The sequence below is a fragment of the Terrapene carolina genome, unplaced genomic scaffold, assembly GCF_002925995.2.
Source record: "Terrapene carolina triunguis isolate 2854851 unplaced genomic scaffold, T_m_triunguis-2.0 Scaffold740, whole genome shotgun sequence".
In the NCBI taxonomy this organism is placed as follows: domain Eukaryota; kingdom Metazoa; phylum Chordata; order Testudines; family Emydidae; genus Terrapene; species Terrapene triunguis.
The window spans coordinates 3,265,107-3,290,442 of NW_020665091.1; the positions used below are offsets into that span (position 1 = coordinate 3,265,107).

Below are 25,336 nucleotides of genomic sequence, written 5' to 3' on the forward strand. Positions count from 1 at the left end.
ATCACCACCTCCACATGAGGCATAGTGTGTACATCAATGTAGTTATATCTACACAGATGCTGTATTACTTACATTGGCTGTTAGCCCCAGCTGGGCTGAGGCTCTCCTCCACCCCACACCCACACCAATCCCTCACTGGGAAACAGCAGCAGGACTCACAGCTGGAGCTCTCCCCACCCCCGGGGCTGACAGGCAGAGCTGTGAGCCCTGTGCAGGGCTCAGTTTTACTGCAGGGAGCCTACCAGTGCTGAAATTGACATTCTTGTCAGTTGCACAGCTGCTATTATTTCACACTGCCTCTCTGGCTCCTGGCTCTCAGTTGCGGGGGCAGGGCTCCAGTTGTGATTCCCCACATGGGGCTCAAAGCTGTGAACCACCGCCCCCCCCCCGCAGACAGCCAGAGCTGGAGCTGAAATGTGAAATAATAGCAGCCGTGAAACTCAAGAATATTGATTTCACTGCTTTTAGATTCCCTACTGTGAAACTGAGCCCGGCAGGGGCTCACAGCTGGGCCTCCCCCCTGCCCCCCAACAGCCTGAGCTGTCAGCACCTTTCTAACAGCTGGGTGGGGGCCAGATATGCCTAAAGCAGAGGCTTTCAGTCCCAGGGCTGCCAGGCTCTAGCTGTCTTTGTCCCACGACACCCCACTTCAGTTGGTGGAAGTGCTCCTGGTGAGGACACGCACTGCCAAGAGAAGGCACAAGTATGGACATGGAGCACCGCTTTATTTACGGCAACTTAACTTTAGTTGACTTAATTTTGTAGTGTAGACAGGGCCTGAGACAGGTGGGTTTGGGATGAAGTCCTGACAGAGACAAGGAGGAGAAACAGACACAGCCTTTTGAGTTTTGCTATCCCTTTTTCCCCATTCTGTTCAGTTTCATATGCTGTGCTCATCACTGAGGGTCCAAGTACCTGACAATGTCATTCACTTTTGTCAGCCGGCCACGCCTCTGCCTCGGCAGGGCCAGGTTAACAAACCCACTCGTTTGTTTTTTTAAATAGCTTTTCTTCTAGTTCAGAAATGAAAACACACTTGGGAAGCCTGGCACTGCAGCCTGCACTGATCAGCAGAGACCGTACAACAAGGCCCTAACCTCTTGTGTTATTGAACAGACCCTGCTCTTTTCCCCAAGAGTTGGGCTGTGAATCAGGGTCCAGGGCCCATTCCATTCTCTCATCCCAAACATTTTGCTTGTAGCTACAATTGGGAATGGAATTCTTTGAACAATTGTTTAGGATAAGAAGTGACAGTGTTGCTGTACAGCCGTTGAACAGCTACTGCCTCCGAACCAAGATGTGGCTGCATTTCAGTGCTTGGCAAACCAACCCTATATAAGCCCTACCCAACCATCAGTGTGAGTACCAGGCTTAATTAGCTAATTCCAGAAATGCCCTTCCAGAGGCTCAAATGAAAAAAAAGTTATTCTGCATGAATAACAGCATGTTTTTGAGCAGTTACGACCTCAGCCACTGACTGCACAGGGTAAAATCCACAGTTGTTGACCATATCCCAACGCAAGGAACTGTCTGCTTCAGCCAGAGACAGGGAATGGGATAGAGAGCCTTTCACCTCTAGGGCACGGGATCCTAGGTGGGCCAGGTAAGAGGCACTGGCTGGCTCAGGGTGGGTTCGGAATACCATATGGGGCCTTTCACCACTCAAGCATTGGTTCCAATCCAGTCCCAGGTCAATGGACTGGCACACTGGCAATTCACCCTAAGGCAATGACACTTGGGCATATGGAGAGAACCTGCTAACAGGTTCATGCACCAGGCCCTGGCAGAAGCAAGGAAACCGACTGTTCCACTCCCTGCGCTAGGTCTGTGCGGCTCAAAAACAAAAGTATTTTAAAAAACAAAACCCAATTTTTGGCAAAAACTGAAAACACCAGAGAATAAAAGAATCGGACAAAACTCCTGGTTTATTTACAAAGGAAAGCAAAACCAACACCTCAAATCCATGAGTATTTACAGCACCACAAGCGAGTGGACCCGCAAGGCTGAGGAGATGGTGGCACAGGTGGTGGGCAGGGAGAGAATTTTCTCTTGGATCAAGGGAGAGCTGAAAGGGGTTAAGCAGCAAGCATCTAAAGGGCCAACGTCAAACAACAGCTGATTTAGCAGGAGCAGCTAGTCTCATGCCGGGGTTGAGGTTAACCCCTGTGGGGGCCTGTCTCCCATAAGAGGAGCTTGCGAAGGACAAATGGGGCTGGAGATGAGCCTGAGCCATTAGTGGCCAAAGAAAATTAAAGAGGATATTATTTATCTGACTGTTAAAAAGTATCTTAAAGCAGCAGGCTGGAAAGCAGAACAGATGGGACGTGCCTACTGGACTGAGGGTGCAAGGACAGCGAGGGGATCCCAGTCACTTGACCTAGGACAGGGTGTCTTCTGTAGCTGAGGGGAGCTGGAACGAGAGAGAAAACAGATGAAAAGTACTGCCAGAATGCAGGTCTACACTACAAAGTTGTCGGCTCAGCTGTGTTGGTCTGGGGGTGTGGCAAAACCCCCACCTAGATGCGAGATGCTGACAAAAGAGGGCCTCTGTTGACACAGCGAATGTCCTTCAGGGGGATGGTGCTACTTGATGACAGAAACACTCCTTCTATGCTGTGTCTCCATTAGGGGGCTCTGCCAGTACAGCTATCCTGGCAAAACATGCCGCATAAACAAGGCCATAGAGTCAGGTGGGTCTGCACATGAAGATCTTATTGGGGCACCCAGAGAACAGAACGACCCCCACTCGCCAGGATATGATCCCAGCCCAGATCCTGATCGCACCTGCAGCGGGAGGTTATTTTTTCTTAAGTGAGCCCTTCAGTTTCTCCTTCTCGGACGAGCGCTGCTTCCGCACTCTCTCATCTTTCTTTCCTTTGGCGTTCTCTAAGTTTTCATAAACTGTTGGTTCCTCCTTCTGCCTGTGAGACAGCAAGAAAGTCAGAGAGGTGAGCAGGGTATGGAGAGCCAGGAGGGCAGCGCCAGAATGGTGGGGAGGCCGGGTGGGGGTGGGGAAGGGCACGGCTAACGCCCAGGAGGGTGGGGGACTCCTGATTTGCCACAGCTCTTACTTAGAGGACTTTCGGGAGGCCTTGGCATGTTGGTTCTTCAGCGCAGGTGGGTACGCAATGTTCCCATATTCAGACTCTTTGGATCTCCCCTTCTGAGACTGCATGAGAAAACGAGACAAGAGAGGACTGGAGAATGGGCGAGAGCACAGTGCTGGGGTGTGGGGTAATGGGGCGTGGCAGGGGGCAAAGGGCAGCTGCCTCGTGGCCCCTTATGCCAGGCTAGGATGTGAGGAAATGGGGCATGGTCAGGCTATGACAGACAGCACCTCCAGCAGCATAGCATCTCCTGGGACTGAGTGCACGGCGTCCCCATTCTCACCTGCATAACATCCAGCTTCTTCTTGGTGGTCTCTATGAACTGGCAGATGGCCATGTAGATGAATTTATACTGGGCCTCAGTCTGCACCATTCCTGAGCGCTGGGCCCTTACCATCTGGATGGTCTTCTGGATGTCTATGTCGCAATCCAGCCCTGGAGGTGGTGCGTTGAGGGACAGGGAGAGGCAAAGAGGCAGTTATGGGCTGAAGGCTGCTGCAATAAGTTCCTCACCATATACCTATCCCCAGCCTGCAAGGTCACCAGACAAAATCCTAACGGAACCTCATCCCAGCAGGTTCCCCCTCCCTAGGGTGGGAGGAGACACTGGAACCTTCAGCCCTCAGTTCTCTCCCGCTACTCAGACTCCCTTCTTGCCTGCTTGCCTCTAAGTCTACCAGGTGGGAGTGCCAATCCCTGGGCAACACTAACGCTCCACTGACTGAGCAGTTATATCCACAAATGAGAGCACCAGAGATCCAACTACTATCCCGGGACAGCCAGCCAGCAGGCATTGCCAGGCTTCCACCAATGGGTCAGTTACAATCCCCAGTGGCAGCCCCCTGCACCTCTCCTCTGCCCTGGCCCTATGGTGGGATCTTTGGCAAAGGGGTGTGGTCACCCTCCCCTGCTATTGAGGTCCTGGGATATTCAAGCAACCGCTTTCTCACCCACATGCCTGATATTTCCCAGCTAGTGAAGTTGCCTTTAGGACCCAGCTGGCGGAGAAGACTGGCCATGGGGCAGAGCCCTGCAGGTAAAGCATAGGCATGGGAAGTATCTTACCCTTGGTTGAAATCGTCTCCACTATCATATCGATGACGATGATGGTTCCAGTGCGGCCAATCCCAGCACTGCACACAAGGGCACAAGCAGAAGTCAGGAGATGGCAGTACCATACATACACATTCCTCCAGCAACTTACAGCCACTGGCAGCAACTCCAAGGGTTTCCCAAGCTGTCCTGCACCCACTGCTACAAAGCAGCCACCTCTGGGGTGTGGCGTGGCATTGTTTAGCAGCAGCACACAAACACTACACAAGAGATTAGGACAGGAAAGGAGAATGGGATCTCCAGTCTGAGCTTGGGGTGGATTTAGGAAGGTGGAATGGAAGTGCCAGCACTTGGATTTGCCAGAACAAAGGGATTCACTCGAGTCACAGGGAACAGACACGATCTTTAATGACTGTGAGCAATCAGGGTGTTCAGTTTACAGAGACCACTTCCAGCAGGACCATGACCACTGCGGAGTGTGGCATTTGGGGAGACTGCCCCCTGTGGAGTCAGCCAACCAACTCCCTGCAGCACAGCAGTAGGAGCATTGAAATGAGCAGGCACTGCTTCCACACCCACCTGCAATGCACCACTATGGGCCCAGCCTCAGGGATGCTCTCTTGTTTCTGGTTGATTTGGTCCAGGAAGCTGAGCACCCCTCCTGGCTCACTGGGGACTCCATGGTCTGGCCAGCTCAGGTACTGGTACTGCCAGATCTCTCGCACAGCCTTACACTAGGGGGCAACAAAACACATATGGCAAGTTGTGCACAGTTCCACCCCATCCTCCCCATGTCCCCCAGTCCCTTAGGTTCCCATCCTGCATGACAAAGGGACTGAGGGTCTCTGCCCATTAACCTCCGGACTGAGAACAGGCCAACTTAGTTCCCAAACAACAAATGACAGAGAGAGGGAAACAATATTTGGTCAATGAAGCCCTCCAGCTGGACTGGAACAGGGACCTAGGGGTGAAAGCGCCCATGCTCCATCTCCTGATCCTCAAGCCTGCCAGTCTCCCACTCCTCCCAAACCAGGGACCAGACTGGAACCAGGACCATAAAAGTTACAGGTCCCTTTGCCTAATGTCACCTGAAATGCCATAGTCACTAATTCCCAACCTTGAAGGCTTAGCCACAGCGAAAGTCCCAGGAACAATTAATGCTCAGGGGCGTGGCACTCACATTGTCGATTGGCGAGAGACAGAGCTGTCGGAGTTTGTATTCCAGGGCATCACGTTCTCCAATATTCTCCACAATATAGGGACCATACTCTTTGGTGCTGCCCTCCTCTGGCCAGTAGGGGACGCACTTGTTCTGTGAGGAAACAAGAAGAAAAGGTGATGACTGAAACGAGGAGACTAACAGAAGAAAAATCCCTAGGGAGAAAGAAAAAGGTAAAGCGGTGAGTGGCTGGGGGCGGGGAGGAGAAAGGAGGAGGGATGGGTGCAAGACATGGCAGCAGGCCCTCTGAGACACCTACCCTCCCTTTCTCCACCTCCCGGGTGGTCATCACAATGATGCGAGAGTTTTCCTGCCACACCATCTGCCAGAAGTCATTGATGGTGGCATCCAGGCAGCCCTGGCTTGCGATGTATGTCTTGGTGAATTCATCTGGGCTGACCAGCTGGTTCTACAGAGGGGCAAATGGACACGGGAAGGGGTTACAGGAACCAGGTGTCCTGTGCCCCCTCACCAAGACATGGCAGCATTCCTGGAGGCTCACCTTGATGTAGTTGGCATTGATATAATCTGCTCCGGGGATATTTGGGTCCCTGCCTTGTAGGATGACTCGAGAATGATCAACTAGGGAGGCAAGGAAGGGGTTAACACAACACTGAGGTATCCCCCCACCCCAAAATTCAGGCATTGGTCCCACATGTAGCCCACTCCCTACACTCCGGATTAATTCAATGGGCCCATCAAACCCTGTTTCCCCACCATCCCTCATACTGGATCAGACTAACAGGACCATATAACCCAGTGCCCCCCACTTACCCTCTGAGCCGGATCAGCCCAATGAGCCAGTGTATCCAGATGAGCATGCACACCCACACCCACAAGGGCATGCAGAGGAGGCAATGCCTCTCACTAAATCCTTTATGGCCTTAAATACCCAGTCAGGGGCCCCGTGTAGCTCATCCCCACAGGACAGCAAATAAACCCCAGCCAGTTTGAGGCTTCCTCTGGGGTAACTCTAGGCAGGGCTCTGCCAGGTCTTCACTGCCCCTCTATGTGTCAGGCTCTCCCGCTGAGGCAGGAACATGCAGCCCCTGGATGTCTTCCTGATGGGAGGGCAGGACTCACAGGGCAAGATGTTCTTATACCGGTTCTTTCCCTTGTTCTCAGGTCTCTGCCCCTCATGCCGATCATACAGATGCTTGGCCTCCTGTTTCTGCAGGCTCTGAGAGGGGAAGGGTAATCGTTACGGCAGAGCAACCCACTGTGATTGGTGTGGGGAGCACTGAGGGGAATGGGAGCACAGAGAGTAAGGATGGTCCAGTAGCTAGGGTAACAGCCTAGGAGACTCGTGAGAGCTGGGTTGAGTTCCCTGCTCTGCACAGCCTTCCTGTGCCTCAGTTCCCCAGCCGCAAAATGGGGCTAATACCCTGCCCTAGCTCACAGGGGTGTGGGGATGATAAATTCATTGAAGATTGTGAGGCGTTCAGATTCTGTGGTAATGGGGGCCAGGTTCAGAGATGACCTGACATAGGTCATGATAGGGATGAATCCATTAATGGAGTAGGGAAAGAGAATGAGATTGGGAGCAGGGTCTCCCAGAACATGGAGACAGTCACAACACAATCACTTACATCAAATTCCTCCCAGAATCCAGCCTTGGCTGTCTCCTCAGCCAGGCTCTGCTTGTTCAGTTCATGCACTCTGTTCTCAATGTCTGCCGCATTTACTCTGGTGGCATAATAGGGCTGGGTAAGGAAGAAGGGAAAGGCTTGGTAAGCAAGAGGGATAGGACGGAGATGGACACATGCTGTAGACAGGGACAGAGGGTGAAGCCCCCAAAAGTATCCCTGACATAAGGAGCCCATTTACCTGTCTCAGGTACACGTAGGATCCGGACACCTCCTCGATTCCAGTCTTCTTGAAATGCTCCACTAGGTCTGCCAAGCTGTCAAACATCTCAGCACCTCCGACTGTGTATCTCCCATTCTGGAGAGAGTAAAGCTGTGTTATTCACATCCCCTAATGGACCCACTGGCCCCCATGGTGTATCTTACAACCAGTGCCATGGGAGGTTGTTACACTGGGACATGAAGCCCTGGGTAGGTCTTGCCCTGTTGAGTTTGAAGCACCGCATCTCATGTGGTATGTGTCACACCCTCCTGGCATGATGAGCAACTGAGAGCTTGTTCTGGTACCATCAAACTTGTAAGTTGGTGAGCTGACCCCGGGTGTCCTGCTGCATGGGTGGAAACCCAGGGAAGTCAACTTCCCCCCCAGCTCTTGTTTATAGTTAGTTGTTTTGTTTCCCCATAATTCACCTGCATACACTCTCCACTGTCCCAAACCCACCCATGTTAGAATCATAGAAGATTAGGGTTGGAAGAGACCTCAGGAAGTCATCTAGTCCAACCCCCTGCTCAAAGCAGGACCAAACCAGGATCATCCTCAAAGAAGGATCATAGTATGGAGTGAGAGAAGACCTAGTAATGTGTGGGTTGATCTTATCCACCAGACTAGGCTTAGGGACCCCAACAAGGTCTTCTCTCCTGCAAGAGGCTTGTAGCTCCTCAGCTTCTCATCACAGCTCAGTAGCTCATTTCTGGAACTCCCTATGAAGTTTGAAGAACCCTATAGAGCCAAGGAGACCAGAAACAACTGACCTTCCTTCTCTCCGCTATCTTCCTCTCTGGCCTCCCTGTGTCACACTTTGTTCCCTGTCCCAGGTGCATAACTGTCTGGTTCAGTCTTCAGATTCAACTCTCCTTCAATCTCACAGGCTCCTTTGAGGCTCTGCACATCTCTGCTCCGTCCAATGTAGGAGCTCCCATTGCTACCCAGCTCCCTTCCTGTCTTCCTGCCACTTGTGTCTGCACTAGACTCCTCCCTCATCCTGGATGCAGCAAAATCAGCCATCCCCACAGCCACTGCTCAGACCAGGCAAGGAATAAGGAACCCGACAGTAGGCAGCCAAGCCCTTAGCATGGATTTCATATACATTGTTGGATACAAAAACATTCCAGCAGTTTCCATATCTTCCTGTTGGTAAAAATAGATCAAACAGCTGCCATAGATAAATGTTTTCTTCCCTCCCTCTGCTTGCTCCCTTCTCTGCACCCCACCCCATCCCTCTCACCTCACACATGATCTTGACATGGGTGACCTTAAGCCGAGCCCCAGGGGTGCCAGCAGCCCCAGTTGGTGGGGCCTCAGGCCCAGCTTTGGGTTGGTCAGTCAGGACAGACAGGACAAAGTCACCAGGTTTGCTGAGGCTCTCACGCACCAGGAAAGTCCAGGGGATGGCCTTGGACTGGAGCAGAGACTCAGCTGCTGGGCCAGATAGATGCCCATGGTACCACCTGGGAGAAAATGGGACAGGGTCAGACAAGAGCGGGGGACTGCAGGGCCAGAGGGAAGCCAAGTGAGGTACAGGACCTGGGGCACATGGGGATGATGTATGGGGGAAAGAAGTGGAGGGACCAAGAGTTAGAGGGGAGATGAGTGGAAGGTGCCTGTGGCTGAGCGAAGCCAGGAGGGACAGGACCTGAGGGGTGCCAAGGTGGATGGGGCCTGGAACAGAAGGGACAGGTGAGCCAGGGGCAGGGAGCCCGAGGAAAGCTAAGTGGAAGACAGGTTTAATAACTGTGAGACACAGGGGGAGGCGGGGCGATGTTAAGAGCTGTATGTTCTGGCCCAGTCCCCTCACGGGGGTGAGGCTAACACAGCAGGGGTCACTACCCAGTGACTCACTGCAGGGCACAGCCGGGGTCAGTATCCAGTGATGTAAGTAGCTACAGTTACAATTCCCCCTTTATTTGGAAAATGAAATGCACCTGAAACATAATACAAATGCCCAACCAGTACAGCCAGTTCAATATCACACACACAGATGGAATGTCTAGATTGCCTGATCTGGGTAAATAACCTGCATCCCCTGACAAAGGAGAAGGTTATTCTGACTCTAATTGGACACGTGTCATCTCTGATCTTTGAAGCTTGATGGCTTTCAGATCACACAGCCACTTCCTAGTCCCAGAACAGGTCCTTCGGCAGGGATCTGTTTGGCCATTGAGGTAGGTCTGTCTCTGTTCACTACTCTTGGTAGTTTTCATTGTCAGTCACTAGGCACGTGTGTTACTTCTCCTATTGCACAAGCCTTCTCAGTAGCATTTTACGTGTCCGCTAGATACAGAGCGCCAATGGAAACTCCTTGGTTTTGTCTAGATTTCTTCTGTTCCTCCTGTAGGACTGAACCTCAGGAGAGGCTATGACACTACCTCTCAGTGAGTGGTGCAGCTGTTGACAAGGTTTCCAGCCCCTTCCTTTTTGGAATTAACATTCTCTCTTGCTTGCATTGGGGTGACTCCAGCGTTCTTGTCAATTTTCTTATGTTGCAGTTTCTTGCTCTTTGGTAAGCACTCCAGGGTCACTGGTCTCTGGCTGAAGAAGTCTATTAGCTGGTGGCACTAAGGTCTCTGAACTGGGGACTCTAAGGAAGCCTGTGAGGTGAGTTGTGATAGACTCACAAAGCTAAATAGGGATTCCATGAATTTGTCAGGACCCTTTTTTATTTTGATTCTCGAGTTCTTTGCTATTTGTACCAACATTTCTGCTAAATGACTGCATTTGAGTGCACATAAGGGCGTGGCATGCGGTGTGGAACTGATACATTAATGTGGACAGCAGAAATGAGCCACTCGTGAATTGTGAGCCATTCTCTGCTACTAACACATCTGGAATCCCCTGGTGAGCTCAGTGCTTCACAGTAGTTATTCCCTTGCTACTCAGCATGGTCTGCAACAGCTCAATCTTCTAAGAAGCTGAGTACTTGCTCACTAATAAGAGGTTCCTATTTAGTTCTAGTAGATCTAGCTCAGGGGTAGGCAACCTATGGCATGCGTGCCGAGCTGATTTTCAGTGGCACTCACACTGCCCAGGTCCAGGGGGCTCTGCATTTTAATTTAATTTTACATGAAGCTTCTTAAACATTTTAAAAACCTTATTTACTTTACATACAACAATAGTTTAGTTATATATTATAGACTTATAGAAAGAGACCTTCTAAAAATGTTAAAATGTATTACCGGCACGCGAAACCTTAAATTAGAGTGAATAAATGAAGACTCGGCACATCACTTCTGAAAGGTTGCCGACCCCTGATCTAGCTCTACCCTAGACCAAGGGTGATCATGTATCTCACGTGATCTCAGCCATCCCTTTGCATTTGGCTTCCTCTATTGACGGAGGTATTGTATTTAAATTTTATTACCTTTGTGGCAGCATTCTTGTGTGGCTGGACTAGGCCACCTCCAGCTCTCTTTTGCATTCCTAGTACCCAGCTGCAGGCCATGGATTATGATCAGTACTTCTCACTTCATGCTGTGTTGTATTATGACACAACCTCCTCTGTACATGGTCCCATCATCAGCAATTTCCTCTTGATGGTCCCAGTCAGATTGGAGATCCCTGGACTGCTCCTCTCGACCATCCAGCTAGAAGGACTTCCTCAGCTGTTAGCTGGATCGTTTGTGTTTTCTTATTTGAGTTTGTCAAATTTTCTTTCAGAAGTAGTTGGTCCTACTTGAATCCTATTTACTTCAAATCCTCTTTCTGAGGCCACTATTCCCAGGCACGTTTGGCATGACAATAAGCTGCTCACTTGGCCCCTCTTTCACATTTAATCAGTGCTGTGGCAATTTCATGCGCCTGTTTTGAAGTCCAGGCTGTGCTTCAGTGGTTGCTGTAATGTGGCTTCCAACTCTTCACGGTCTGTTTCTACCTTGAACAGATTAATGAAACCACTCACAAACCAAAACGATTCCCAACATTTCTTCTTCATCTGAGCATCGGGCTGTGGTGACTTAGTAAAAGCACGTGCTACCGGCTGATCATTTTGCATGTCAGCTTAGGGGCAGAGGGAACTGTTTGGAGAGCAAGAAATGGCTGTGTGATTAGCAAGCCATCGAGGTTCAGTTTGTGATTTACACACCCACTAACACTGAAGTAAATGGCTGTGGATCCTGGCTGTCACACAACAGTGATATAAATCCTCTGTCACCCTGACCTTGATCACGTGAGTGGGGCCAGGCAATGAAGAAAACTTCATCATGCCTTACAGGAGCTGGCCTGTCTTCAGACACTTAGGGCAGGCTCCTCCCAGCCTGGGGTTCTGGGGGGGCTGGAGGCAGGCAGCCCTTCCTGCCGGGGCAAGGGGCTCTTTTTGCCCTGTCTCATTGCAGGGCTGGGCCTCTGTTCTCCCCATCTGCAGAGAGGAAATAGTTAACCCCCCTGTGGCCCAGCTCAGGGAAGACACGTGATGGAAAATCTCTCAGGGAGAGAGAGTGAGAAAAGGAGCTTTCGTAAGAGCTGGGGGGAGAGAAGTTTCCAACCGCAATAGTAAGGGAGGAAGCTGCAGAGCCCCAGCCCAAGCCAACGGCCCTGACTGGAGCAGACAAAATGCTGAGGGACACACGTGCTGCGCCCCACACAGGACCGCAACCCTGCCCCAGGGCGAGGGGCACTGCTGTGGAACAGCCACCCACCACCAGGGGGCTGAGAGCACAACACAGTGCAAACCACCTGATTTGATTTAGGAACACAGTGCCAAAGACATATGCAAATAGGGGAGGGAGACCAAGTGGGGACTGGAAAAGCATAGTCTGAGAGGTCCATCAGCAGGATGCCCAACACTGGACTAGCAGGGGGCTGCAGGGCAGGAGTGAAGGGCATTGGGTCATACACTGCAGGCCTCTTCTTGTAACTAGCATCACAATTTTCACTTTTAGCAACAAGTTATAAATAGCAAAACTGATGAGACAGCGGAAGTCAAAGTTGCCAAATATAAGCAGGGCCCACATTGAATTTCACAGACTTGCGTGCAAAGGACCGGAGAGGGGGGCATTTTATATTTAGTTAGTTCTGGAGTAGGGGCTGGGCTATGCTCTCAGTCCCAGACAGTCTGGTACCAAAACTGTGTTCAGGGGGGTGAAGAGGGGCGTACCACGGGAATTAGCCCCTCAGTTCACAGGTGTGCAGGACGAGGCTGTGGGGGTGGGCATTAGCCCCTCAGTAAAAGACTCGTGGTTGCTCTGCTTACTCCATACCTCTCTGTAGTGGGATCGGAGCAATTCAGTGGATACCTCAGGTCTATTACAGTCCCATCTTTATCCTGTAGTGAACCCTGCTGCTGTGTGTAGTACTCCACCAGTTCAGACAGCGTGGCAAACTTCTCCCCTCCATAGAGATCATAATAATCCCCGGTGTTCTGGATACGAATGTGGGTCACCTGGTCACCCACCCTGAGGGATGAGGCAGAGAGGAGTCTGGTGAAGTACAGGAGAGGTTAAGGAAAAGGGGAAGGGAAAGTAAAGTCCCTCCCAGGACGGGGTGCAAGGGGAATGGGACCAGGAAGTAGAGACGGAGGGTGGGTCAGACAATGATGCCCCTCGGGTATCTTTTGGGCAGGGGGCAGGATGAAGGGAGGGAGTGACGGGGCTGGAAAGCACAGCCCCATATATATCCTGGGGATGGTATAGGCAGAATGGGGCCACGGGAAAGGGAAGGGGCAGAGAGCGAAGCACCCACATATCCCTGGAATGGCAACAATGTGGCAGGATGGGGTCTGAGTTACCCACCTGACAGAGAGGGAGAAATCTCCCTGATTCTTTCGACTGGGTCTAGCCAAGAAGCTTCCATGAACTCCTCGTCCCTTGAGTAAGGCCTCAGCTTGCAGTCCACTCAGGTCCCGGTGGAACCACCTAGGTGAGAGCAGAAAAGCAGGAAAAAGTAAACGCTGACAGGCAGAGGGTATACAGCCATACCTCCATGAGGGGTCTGTACAGTAAACAGAGTGGTCCCCCAAAAAGGATCCCAACCCTTGAGGGGGTCGTACAACAGATGGCCTGGGAAGGTCCTCTGTCACACACCCCTGGGGTATGATCCCAGACCCATCCCCAGGAAAGGACTGTACTGGGGGTGAGTGGGATAGAGCAAGTGAGATGATTCCCCAACACCTGTCCCACCCGCACCACCTTCTCAGCTCCCCTCTTACCTCACCATCGTCGAGGGAGAGCAGCCAAGGGGCTGGGTAGCTACAACCAAAGGAACTTGAAAAACGTAAAGAAAAGAGCTTTTAATGCTGACAAGAAAAGGGAAGTAAGCGTCTGCTGTCTCTGCTCAACTCCCTAATGCTGAGCTCCCAATGCGTTACTCTGGCCATCTACCTCTCCAGTGTCCCCCTCTCTCAGTCCATCTGCCTCTCTCTGACTCTGACTCCCCTTCTCTCCCCGTCTCACTCACACTCTCCCTGTGGCGGGGCACAAACAGAAGAAAGGCAAGTGCGTGGCTCAGATAGCACACAAGTCAGGGAACAGGAAGCGTCGCTGAGCCATCAGCTCCTCAGCCCTGAGCTGCTTTGCACAAACTTCTGCTTCTCCTTTTGGCTTCCCCCCCCCCTTTTTTCTTCTCAGTTATTCTTGGTGTGTTCCCCGCCCACCCACGGAGGGGTTACTTTGGTGACCTACACTCAGGCATTTGGGCATTGTAACTCCCCTCCCCACCAACATATCAGTAACATACTTCACACCAAACACACAAAGCTTCTTGCAATGGTGCAGAGCAGATCATAGCATCATTGCAACTTGTACGGGGTCACTGCACAGCTGCAGGGCCAATGCAGACAGCAAATGCTGGCCCAGCAGCTGCAGTGGTGCAATTAGTCCCATCCCACAATGTCTGTTGCCACCAGGTAAGCCACTCCATGGAGGTCTGAAAGCAGCTGAGACTGTACTCAGCTATTCTGAACTATCTAGCTTAGCATGAAAGAAAGTGCCCTCCCAACACTCCTACAAGGTAGAGAAGTTATTCCCATTTCACAGATGGGGAACTGAGGCATAGGGTAGATGAAGTGTCTTTCCCAAAGAGTCTGTGGCAGAGCCAGGCATTGACCCCAGGTCTCCCAAATTTCAGTCCAGTGCTCTAACCACAAGACCATCCTTCCTTGCTCTGCCTGCCCTTGATCGTCCTTTTGGGATGTGCCTGAGAGATGAAGAGCATCAGTGGATTAGCCAGGGTTGGGGCTACCCAGGTTACTGTTCAGAGTGCAGCACATATACCTACACAACCAAATGGCATATGCATCACCTGGTGCAAGCAACATGGGGCCTGCAGAGTCCAAATACAGCATATTAAGTCCAAAGTAGCTGAACTGAAGATGCAGAGAGAAATATTAATAGCTATGGAATATAGGGATGTTAGAACTGACTTTCCCAATCCTCCATTTGAGGGGGAGAAGTGGAGAACTAGGGGGTCAAAGAAATGGGATCCATCTTCCAAAGAGAGGTAGAGGAGGCTGGTCCTTCCTCCTCACCACAAGAAGGGTGCTCCAGAAGATGGGGATACAGATGTGAGATGTACACAGGCTGAGTATTTTGTGGAGATTTGATCATTAGACTATTGATAACTGGTGACTGTAAGAACTGTTCAGTGACTTTTCTACCAGCTACAAAGATGGCAGATCCTACACATCTAGACAGACTACTAGTGGTGGCTGAGGAGGAGCCTGTGGTACACTCTGAAACTGATGACACGGGGAAGTGTAGGAGAGAAGTCCTGGAAGCTATATTTAGATTGCTAGAAAGAATGCTTAGTTCCAGGGGCTTTGCAGCTCTGAAACACTTCTAGTTCCATACAAAAGACTAGTTAGGTTAGGGGAACTTCAGAGTCTCAACATATGGCTACAAAGCTGATGTTAAATTATAAATTTAATGGAGATATCCCATCTCCTAGAACTGGAAGGGACCTTGAAAGGTCATCAAGTCCAGCCCCCTGCCTTCACTAGCAGGACCAAGTACTGATTTTGCCCCAGATCCCTAAGTGGCCCCCTCAAGGATTGAACTCACAACCCTGGGTTTAGCAGGCCAATGCTCAAACCACTGAGCTATGATTTACATTTAACTGGCACAGGAATTTGATGGGGGGCAGGGGGAGGGAGAGAATTTATACAAGGAATGGGCAGCACCTTAGCAAGGAACTAGATTACCGGCACAGAAAAATAATAAAGTTTGGGGAATTGCTTCAACTAGGACTGGGCAGCAGCCAATAGGTGCTAAGGAGCACTCAGGTTAGACAAAGACATCTTGTTAGAGATGTCAGTGATTCAAAGGCATCACTGTCCAGTAGACAGTAGGCAGAAATTACTGCTCCACTGTAGCAGGGGCAGGTTTAGATCACAGAGATAAATTCTGATTGTCACTAGGGTATCAGAATGAGGAGTTAAACAGCAATAGGCACCTGGGCAAAAATAAAACTCACCAGATGAACTGCTAACAAGAATATGCACTCTCATTAAAATCAGCAACTATACCGGAGGGTAGCAAATGTACCAATCCTTGAAAAAGGCACTAAGTGTGACCATGGGAATTACAGACCAGAGAGTCTTACTTCTGTACCAGGAAAATTGGCTGAAACAATGATTAAAAATAGCATTATAAACCAACCCTCTGTGTGAACATAACAAACAGGGACAAACATCACAGCTTCTGCAAAGGAACATCTATTATAATTCTTTGAACTTATCAATAAAATAGTGGATTAAGAACTGGCTGACATAGCTTTCAAAAAACCTTTATTAAAGGCTTTTACAAGAGACTGCTAAGAAAAGCAAGTAGCATGGGGTGAGAGGTGAAATTCTGTCATGGAATGGAAACTGTCTAAGAGAAACAAGGAGTAGAATAAATGGGCAATTTCCACTGTGACACAGGGTTAGGAGTAGAATGCCCCACAGTTTTGTAATGGGACGGTTATTTAACATATTTCTTACTGATCTGACAAAGAGAGTGAGCAGTGAGGTGGCAACATTTGTACATGACACCAAAATATTTATGTTGGTCATGACAGGATAAAACAGTGAAAAATTTCAGAAGGAGCTACCCAAGTAAGATGAATGGGCAGCATGATGGTGGATTGAATTCACTGCTGACAAGTGCAAGGTAACAGACATTGCAAGGAATAATGTGAACTCATCCTACATCTTATTGGGTTCTAAATTAACTGGAACCTGGGTGTCCTTGTGGAGGTTCAATGAAACGTCTGCTTAACGGGCAGTAGCCATCAAAGAATCCAACAAGGCTTTAAGATGCAGACCAATGGGATGGAGAAGAATTACTGGAGCTATACCAATGTTGTTGCACCAATCAGTGGGATGTCCTCACCTGGAACACTGTGCTCATCTCTAGTTACCCTCTCTCAGGTCTGGAAAGACTGGGACTGTTTAGAGAGGTAACAAATAAGAGGGGACAAGAAATGTATACATGACAGTAGTGGTAGGGCAGCAACTAGAGACTTGAGATGCGTTGTGCTAGGCAATGCATTCATATTAGACACAGAGATAGCCTCTGCCTCAAAGAGCCTACAGTCTAAATAGACAAAACAAAGGCCATGTCTACACTCCCAGCACCGCAGCAGAACAGCTGCAGCTGTCACTTCCTACAGTGACAAAAGGGTTTTTTCTGTCAATGTAGTAAATCCATCTCTCTAAGGGCTCTTAAAACACTGCAGTGGTGTAGCTGAGCCACTGTAGCGCATCAGCGAAGACACTACCTATGCCAACGGGAGGTAGCTCTCCTGTCAGCATAAGTACTCCACCTTCCAGAGAGGCGGTAGCTAGGTTGATGGGAGAATTCTCTGGGGGACCTAGCACTGTCTACACTGGAGATTAGATTGGTTTAACTGTATTGCTCAAGCAGGTGGATTTTTTACACCCCTGAGCAACGCAGTTATACCTACACCTGGAAATTAGGTTGACCAGGCCTAGTAAATAGGTCAACAGAAGAATCCTTCCCTCAACCTAGCCATGTCTATTCTGGGGCTTACAACCTAACTATGGTGCCCAGGGTGCAAAATTTTTCACACCCCTGCCTGAGCAACATAGCTAGGTTGAGCTAATTTTTAAGGGTAAATCAGGCCAAAGAGTGAGAGGTGAAAAGGCACAGAGAGGAAAGTGACTTGCTTATGGTAACTCAGCAAGTCAGTGACAGAGCCTGGAACAGAAACTAGGTCTCCTGACTATGCTGTCTGTCTAATAATAATACGGACTTGGATAGTGAAGGTGAATCAGGCACTCCTATGCACTGTTTCTCATAACATATGAGCAAGGGGACTGTCAATGACACTGAAAGGGAGCTAATGTAAAGCTGATACAAGGAATTTGTTTTTTAAATACGTGTTATTAGTCTGTGGAATTTAGCACTGCAAACTGCCATACCAAGGACTTGTATGCAGTGTAGTTGTAGCCGCGTCAGTCCCAGGATATAAGAGACACAATGAAGGTGAAGTAGTTATCTATTATTGGACCAACTTCTGTTGGTGAGGCCCTGAAGAAGAGCTCTGCCTCCCTCACCAACAGAAGTTAGTCCAATAAAAGATATTACCTCACCCACCTTGTCTCTCTGATACCATGGGCTTAGCAGGATTCATATAAGGATTGGACATTTATATGGCTAACAAGAACATCCACATTTACATTAGATAAGAAAAAACAGCAGGATAGTACATCTCCTGCTGCCGAACATAACCCAATCACTAACTAAGGTGGGTAAGGAAGAAACTTCTCCTGGAAACAAGTTATTGCACAATAAACCAAGGGATTTTCTACACATTAATCTGAAGTAATTGGCTGCGGCCACTGTCAGAGACAGAAGACTGGACTAGACAGACCAGATCTGGCAGTTGCTATGTTAATGCTCTGCCTGGTCCCTCCTCCAGAGGAGAAAAGAGAGAGTGGAAGACAGACGGGAAGAATGAGCATTGGAGCTATGCCCCAGTGTTCTTGTACCATGGGCATGGGAGCAGGGAGGGAGAGGAGAGACCTCATTAAGGGTCCTCATTCCATTCTCACTGACAACTCTACAGCGCTAAGCACTTCAATTCATTGGGTACTGACTATGGCTTAGATGTCAGCCAGGGACATGTGGCTCAAGCCACGGTGGAGGGGGCCCCCGGTATGCTGGGCTCCGTGATTCTTGTGACACTGTAGAATCCAGACCCTTCTGCAGAATTCAGAATTTCAGCACCCATTTCAAAACAATTCAGCTGCCAGCCCTTTTGGCTGTATAGGAAGCTTTCTGAAAGTGCCTTCCTGCAGTGCTGTCTGCTGGAATCTGCATAGCAACCACTTTTGGTGAGTGTCAGAACTGCTGGGTTCAATTCCCAGCTCTGGAAGGGGAGCAGGGCAAGTGGTTTAGAGTGGGGAGAGGCCTGGCCTCAGGGGTTCTATTCATGGCTCTGCCTTTGACTTGCTATGGGACATGGGCCAATCCCTTCCCCATCTGTGCTTCAATGCAAATGAGCCTTTACTTTTGCTAGGGTGAGCAGTACTGACCCCCAGTACAGCTCTGCTGAATCCCATCACTCCTGCTCCCTTATAGCTCCCTTGCCCACTCCCTCTAGGGTCTTCACTTCCCTGTCTGCCTCTCACTTCCTATCTATTTCTCCCACCACAGGCCCCTTTGATCAGACCCTAAAGCCAACAAACCCCCTGGAGAAATACACTCACCCACAGGATGGCATCAGGTCCCCGGCAGCAGGGGTCCCCACTGAGAAGGAAGGAAGAGAGGCTCAAGGGGATGGAGTACGGCAGCTCTCAGTCAGAGGAGCCTAGTGAAAAGGAGATAAACAATACTGAAGATACCAAGGAAACAGGAAGAATTTCCTGGGAAGGGGGTGCAGGACTGAAGATCGTTACAGACCCATGGAGTGGGGATAGCACCCAGAGGGAAAGCATGGCTAATTTCATGGGGCCTGGGACAAGATGGTTAACGGACCTGACATTAGGGTGACCAGACAGCAAGTGTGAAAAATCGGGATGGGGGTGGGGGGTAATAGGAGCCTATATAAGAAAAAGACCCCAAAATCGGGACTGTTCCTATAAAATCGGGACATCTGGTCACCCTACCTGACATTCCTAGATCAGGGCTGGTAAGAGTCCCCTGACTCGTCTGCATCTAATCCAATCAGTAAGGCTCTGAATGCCACTTACCTCTCCAGCCCTAATACTTCCCCCCCCACATGGTCACAAGAGTTGGGGTGAGGCGGGACAGAGTGAGAAGGAAGAAGCCTGAGATCAGGCAACCGGGCCCAGGACAAAGGGCTTCCGTCTCACCACTTGCAAATCTCTCCCTGAGCGGAGTTAATAAATAGATAGGCAAGTGGGGGAGGGGACATCCAACCTGAGGGGGTGGGCAGGTGAGCAAGGGAGGAACTGCCTGTTCTCCCCGCCTCCTCCCCACTAAGTCTACGCCCTCACTGGAGGACTGGTAATAGAATCACAGAGAACACATAAGCAAATAAAACTTGGTCACCTGGAAGCTGCTACCTGAGCCACAGCTCTGGGCCCTTCCAGTCCTGGGCTCCCCACACAGCCCTGCCAATACCCCTCAGTCCTGCCCCGCAGCCCTCTTCTATTCCAGCACTAGGCTCCGCACACAGCTCTGCCAATATACCTCAGTCCTGCCCTGCAGCCCCCTGCTATTCCAGTGCTGGGCTCCCCACACAGCTCTGCCAATGCCCCTCAGTCCTGCCCTGCAGCCCCCCTGCACACAGTTCCCACACAGCTCTGTCATTGGCCTTCATTCCTGCCCTGAAGTCACATCAGTCAAATGCCCCTCATTCAAATCCCAGTGTACCTACATTCCCCACAAATGTGGTGTCCCCTCACTTTTATTGTTGAAAATTAATATCAGAAATGCAGATCATGAGGCTGAGGCTATGTCTACACTTTAAATGCTACAGGTCTATCTATTTCTCCCACCACAGGTCCCTTTTATCAGCCTCTAAAGCCAAGGAAGCACCTGGAGGTCTACACTTAAAATACCACTGTGCTGCTTCAGTGTAGACCTTTACTACAGCGATGGGAGGGTTCTCCCATCACTGCAGTAAATCCACCTCCCCGAGAGGTGGTACCTAGGGTAACGGAAGAATTCTTCCATCAATCTAGTGTTGCCTACACAGGGACTTGGGTCAGCTTAACTACATCAGTCAGGGGTGTCACATCCCTGAGCGACGTATCTGGGTCAATCTAATTTTCTACTGTAGACCCACCCTGAGTTATAGAGGCCTTTACTCTCAAGAATTGTGCAGCTGCTTAAATTTCATGCATCAATAATGTATTGTGCCCCTCATTTTGGGTCTTTGTCACACATTGGCCCTGTCTAGACTAGGAAAATAAATTGTGTTTAAGAATACTTTAGCCAACATCTTTTAACTTACACATTGTTAAACACTGTCTTTTAAGAAGACAGTTTAACACCTTTAGAAACATGTTACCTTGTGGTGATCAACCCTAGGATCCCGCTAAAAGTGTTAAACACACCTAAACTAGTATAAACATGTGTTATTAAGTAGTCTCTGCTACCACATTTTTAAACACAACCTATTTTCCAAAACTAGAAAGAGCCATTGCATCCGATTCTTGGGTCTTGGCAGGTTGAGAGATATACATATAGCCCCACACCTACATGCCTGCTGTTCCAGTTCTGAACCCCCTTCACTCTGCTGCCTCTCAGTGCTGGCCTACAGCACTCCCTGCTGGGCCTACAAGGTTGGATGTTTAGAAAATGTTAACCGGTTTCAAGCCTTTTACTTCCAGGCTAAGATGTGTGGTATGGGGGGGGGGGGTGTCATGATTTCTATTTCCTCTAATTTATCTCACGCAATGTGCTGTCTCCTCAAGGCAGAGCCACAAGGATTACAGGGTTACCAGTAGGGGAGGAGATAACCAGAACTCTCTTCTGCCTTAAATTCAGTGAGGAGTGCCCTTTTTCCCAGGAAGCAGCAGTAGGATCCAGGCTGGACAAAGACTCACTCAGAAACACAGGGGGACATTTTCAAAGTAGCTTTTATTCACAAGCACAAAAATCAAAGATGCACAAAGAAGCCAGTTGCTGCAGAGCTTCCAGGAAGTAGGTGGCTCTTCTGACCAATTGCAGCACACTGATGCTAATGGTGGAGAGCAGTCCTGGAATATAACTAGCCAAAAATTCTCACACACTGAGTGTCATGTGACCTTGACCAGGAAGGCCAGCAGAGGGTCCCAGTTTCAGGAGGCAGCCACACCCCCTGTCCCAGCCCCATGTGGGGGCAGTGTCATTGGAGGCAGGAACATGGCTTTTAGCTTCCCGGACATGTTTGCAATCTCTGGGTCCTGGGACTCATAAGATTTTATCAGTCTGGCAAATTTCAGGACCCCTAAGAGAGAGGAGAAGAGAGAAAACAGCTCAGAACAAGTCTAACTGTTGACACAAGATTCCTCAGATGGTAGGTTTACCAAGGATACCATCCTGTGGCCAGACAAAGGAGCTGCAGCCACAGGTGGAGAATCCTGCATATGGAACCAACGGCTAAACTTAAATTTTGCTTGCATTGCCCATTCCCCTAGACCCACGAGGTTGTATGCTCCCTGCTCCAGGAGGGACCCTCAAACACAAAGGGAGGAAAGGGAAACCTGCCGCAGCCCAGCTCTGCCTTCCCAAGCATGGCGAACCTACCTTCTCCATCATTACTGAAGCCATAGGCTTTGATCACATCCTGCTGGATCTGGGTGGCCACGGGCAGCAGGAACTGCAGCATCTTGCCCATGTCATTGCAGGCGTTATCCCGGGCCTCCTCCATGCGCTGGGCATTCTCCGGGGAGCCGAAGGCCTTGATGACCTCGGCCAGAACCACTAGGGACAGACAGGCACAGCAGTGAGAGGCCGACGCGGCGCCCAAGCCCCCCTCCCCAGCGGCGCTGGAGCACACTCTGCCAGGGGAGCCGAGGAGTCAGGCCCGCTCCTGGCCCTGGGAAGGGAGCAGGGGCAAGTGGGCTAGGGATGGGGCGGTGCTCCCTCTCCGCCGGCCAGGGAGGGCGCTTCCCCTCTCTGCAATGAGCGAGATGCTGGGTATCGCGCAGCGCGCGGGCCAGCGCTGCTGCCGCATTTTGCTGGGGGCCCGAGACAAGTTTCAGAGGGGGGGTAGGGGGACTCCTGGGAGGCTCCTATCCGCCAGCCCGCCCCCACGCCCTCACCTTTGGCCTGCTCGGCGCTCAGCGAGCCCGGCGGGGCCTGGGCCGGAGCAGCCATGGGGCGCTGCAGGCTGGACATGGGGCGGGGACGCTCATGTCACCGCGCCCTGGCGGCGCAGCAGGTCCCGGCCAGGACCATGGGCTCGGGCGGGCGGGGGAAGCTGCCTCGGCAGGAGAGCGAGCCTGCGCCGCTGCCGCCTGCCCGCGTCCTGACGTCTAGAGGCTGGGAGGAATCACGGCTTGGGGGGAGAGACCGTGAGGAGATGCCGCCAAAGCTGGGGGAGGGGAATTGGCCCCGCTGCACCTCTCCTACGCCCCGCAGACAGGCAGTCTCTGCACAGAGGCCCACAACCCCCCCAGCAGGCCACTATTGGCTGTGCAGGGCGCCACACCTGACCGTGCGCACCGGCGCCGGCTCCCGCCGTCCGTCCCCGCCTGGGGAGCGCTTTATTACCCAGGCTGCTTATTCACAGTCCCCCACCCCCGCACAGAAGATCTAGTAATACCCCAAACTAAGCGTCCTGAGAGCACAACACGGCTCACCCCAAGTCTGATATTCACCGTCCTCAGAGGCTTCCTGGCACACCAGGAAACCTGCTAGACAAATACTAAAAGAGCTGAAATCACTAAGAAATCCCCCCTCGAGCGCGGGTCCCCACCCTGGCTGTAGCGCTCTCCCGCTGAGGGTGACTTGCAGGCCAGGCAAGCAGCCCTCTTGGCGGCTTTGCACAGCCTCTACAAAGGTGCCGGGGCCCCCAGTGCCACGCGGTTCGTATTTTGAGCCCCGCAAAAGAGGGCTTTTTTGAACAAATAAGCTATATGTAGATGACCTGGTTTCCTATTGGTGTAAACGAATGTAAGCCACGCCCCCGGCAGCAATAGCGTGCGGAGAAGGGGAAGAAAGGTGGAGGAAAGGGGAGGGAGGAAGTAGTTGTCCGGCGCAGCCGCAGGCACCCAATGCTGGTTTTCAGACTAGAGGGGAGATTGGGAGAAGTGATAGAGCCCCGGTTTGTGCACAGCAGTGCGCTGCCTTTAGCGAATTTATCTCTGCACCGGTAGTGCAAGTATGGTGGTACAGTACGCTGTACAGGCAAGAGATTTTTAGGGGGTAGAGGGTCCCTGAAAGACTTGGGGCTAGCCCCCCCCCGCACTCTGCTCCTGAAAGGAGAACAGGGCTAGGGAGGGCATTCATTCTTTATATGGCTTTAACAGCACAATGCATATGCTAACAAACTTAAACAAAGGCTTTGTTTAAGTTTGTTAGCAAATGTATTGTGCTGTTAAATTGCTCAAGAGTCCTGGGGGGGGGGAGAGGCGGGAGGACGGAGGACGGAAGGTGTTTAAACAGTGTTTTTGATTCCGTTTCTCCCCATTGGTCTGAATTATCTATGACATTCATACTGCATCACATCAAGTCCAAATCATTAGAGGAATGCCTGTGCTTGCATTGACCAGAGGATGTTTGGATTCTGATTTCAGACCAGTTCTGCAGCCTGACAGGAATCAGGTGTTGTCCCCAGTGTACATAGAATTCTTCTTTGCAGACAGACTACTCTAACATGCATTTTGCTAAATGGAACTGGAGCAGCAAAACAAAGAAAACAAATGCCTACTTTTCCAGCTTTGTGGGTGAGAGAACTATAAGTGAAGATTATAATGCCGGGCACTGATGACCTTAAACCAGCTACCTCAGGAATCTGCCAAGAACTTTGCTGAAAATATGTCCCGCATTTTAGCAACAGAGCTAAGATTTATCACACATCTGCCCACCTTTATTCCAATGACGCCCCTTCTAATCTGACAGTTTAGGCATTGTTAGTTTCATCTAGAACAATTTACAAACTTGGAACCTAATCCTGTAAACCCTTAATCATTTGATCAATCCTACTGAAGACAATGGGACTATTTCCATGTCTGTGGACCACTTTTGTGGTAAGAGTTTCAGGAGTCTGTTCTGTTCCTATAAAGGAAGTTGTACCCAAACATTGCATTTCAATGGGAGATTCAATATGATAATGCAGTTTAGGATACAGTTCTACTTAAAAATTGTCTTTTAATAAGTCATACATACGCTGAAATGGCTCCTCATCCAACTCCCATATTCCATATAAACAGACTGAAATACTACACATTTTGGGGATAAGTGAGTATTAACACCCATTTCATCACTGTACTGGAAAATATAGCTGAACTCAATTTTCTATGGAATTTGAAGAAAGTTTAACAGCCCCAATTGTTTTCTGTGCTAATCAGTGTGAACCTGAAAAAATTACATGCTTTCTTGAGAGAAAAGACTCAGTCCACACTTATGGGGGGAAAATATCCTTCCAACTGGTGTTCAGAAGAATGTTACAAGACAAATACATAACCTCATGAGCAGAGGGTGGAGAGGATACCCTCCCACATTATGACCAGCAAAAAATAAAATAAAATAAAATCTCAAAGAGGCAGAGGTTCACAGATTTGCAAACCTAAAAACCTGTGTTATGCTTTAAACCACCTCAGCACATACCAGGTTTATGAACATTAAAAAGGTAACTGCAAAGGCATACTGAAGCCCATTAACCTGAATGTGTGCCAGCCAGTATGCCCTCACTGATGAAAGGTGCGGTCACACCTGAACAGCTAAAAATTAACCTTGCCCTTTTAAGCTAAACGGAGTCATGTCACTGGCTCCATCTCTGTTGTTACATAACAGATAACAAAACTCCAGTGGGGCATGGTGCTGGCACATAGGGTCTCAGGTACGTGGTGTGATTTTTCAGAATCTCTTTTGGGAATAGTCATGTAGGTGAAATAGCTGGTACTTATGATTATGCTATTTCTATACAGGTATATTCATCTTGGTATCTGAAGTTATGAATATTAGCTACATTTACTGTGTTTGCTCCTGTGATAATGCCCACAAGGTATTTAACCAGCACATGAAGGGACAAGTCAAATTGA

General features: G+C 50.1%; 2 protein-coding genes and 1 non-coding gene across 4 annotated transcripts; all 3 read right to left on the reverse strand.

The window, feature by feature from the left end:
* Positions 1 to 1,918: 1,918 nt before the first annotated feature.
* PTPN6 (protein tyrosine phosphatase non-receptor type 6) lies at positions 1,919 to 19,495 on the reverse strand. Its single transcript, XM_026660243.2, is given in 19 exon segments — positions 1,919 to 2,410; positions 2,785 to 2,921; positions 3,072 to 3,169; positions 3,391 to 3,542; positions 4,173 to 4,240; positions 4,740 to 4,894; positions 5,341 to 5,472; positions 5,639 to 5,788; positions 5,882 to 5,961; positions 6,463 to 6,559; positions 6,969 to 7,082; positions 7,207 to 7,323; positions 8,471 to 8,693; positions 12,438 to 12,632; positions 12,969 to 13,091; positions 13,385 to 13,410; positions 13,412 to 13,439; positions 18,887 to 18,987; positions 19,370 to 19,495. Coding segments are annotated over 17 exon segments (1,896 nt in total). The 5' UTR covers positions 18,901 to 18,987; positions 19,370 to 19,495; the 3' UTR covers positions 1,919 to 2,410; positions 2,785 to 2,797.
* A 1,713-nt stretch (positions 19,496 to 21,208) lies between these two features.
* CUNH12orf57 (chromosome unknown C12orf57 homolog) lies at positions 21,209 to 23,031 on the reverse strand. 2 transcript variants are annotated; one of them, XM_024210983.2, is made up of 3 exons: positions 22,934 to 23,031; positions 21,876 to 22,052; positions 21,209 to 21,576 (listed from the first exon to the last, which is right to left on the reverse strand). In XM_024210983.2, exons 2-3 carry the CDS (start codon positions 21,997 to 21,999, stop codon positions 21,428 to 21,430), a joined length of 273 nt encoding a protein of 90 aa, XP_024066751.1. In that variant the 5' UTR covers positions 22,000 to 22,052; positions 22,934 to 23,031; the 3' UTR covers positions 21,209 to 21,427. The 2 variants fall into 2 exon arrangements, with proteins under 2 accessions (XP_024066751.1, XP_024066750.2); XM_024210982.3 differs by lacking the exon at positions 22,934 to 23,031 and adding an exon at positions 22,394 to 22,694.
* On the reverse strand, positions 22,959 to 23,019 carry LOC112114328. The gene has a single exon (XR_002908732.1). It is a non-coding gene; the product is annotated as a U7 small nuclear RNA (small nuclear RNA).
* Positions 23,032 to 25,336: the final 2,305 nt, after the last annotated feature.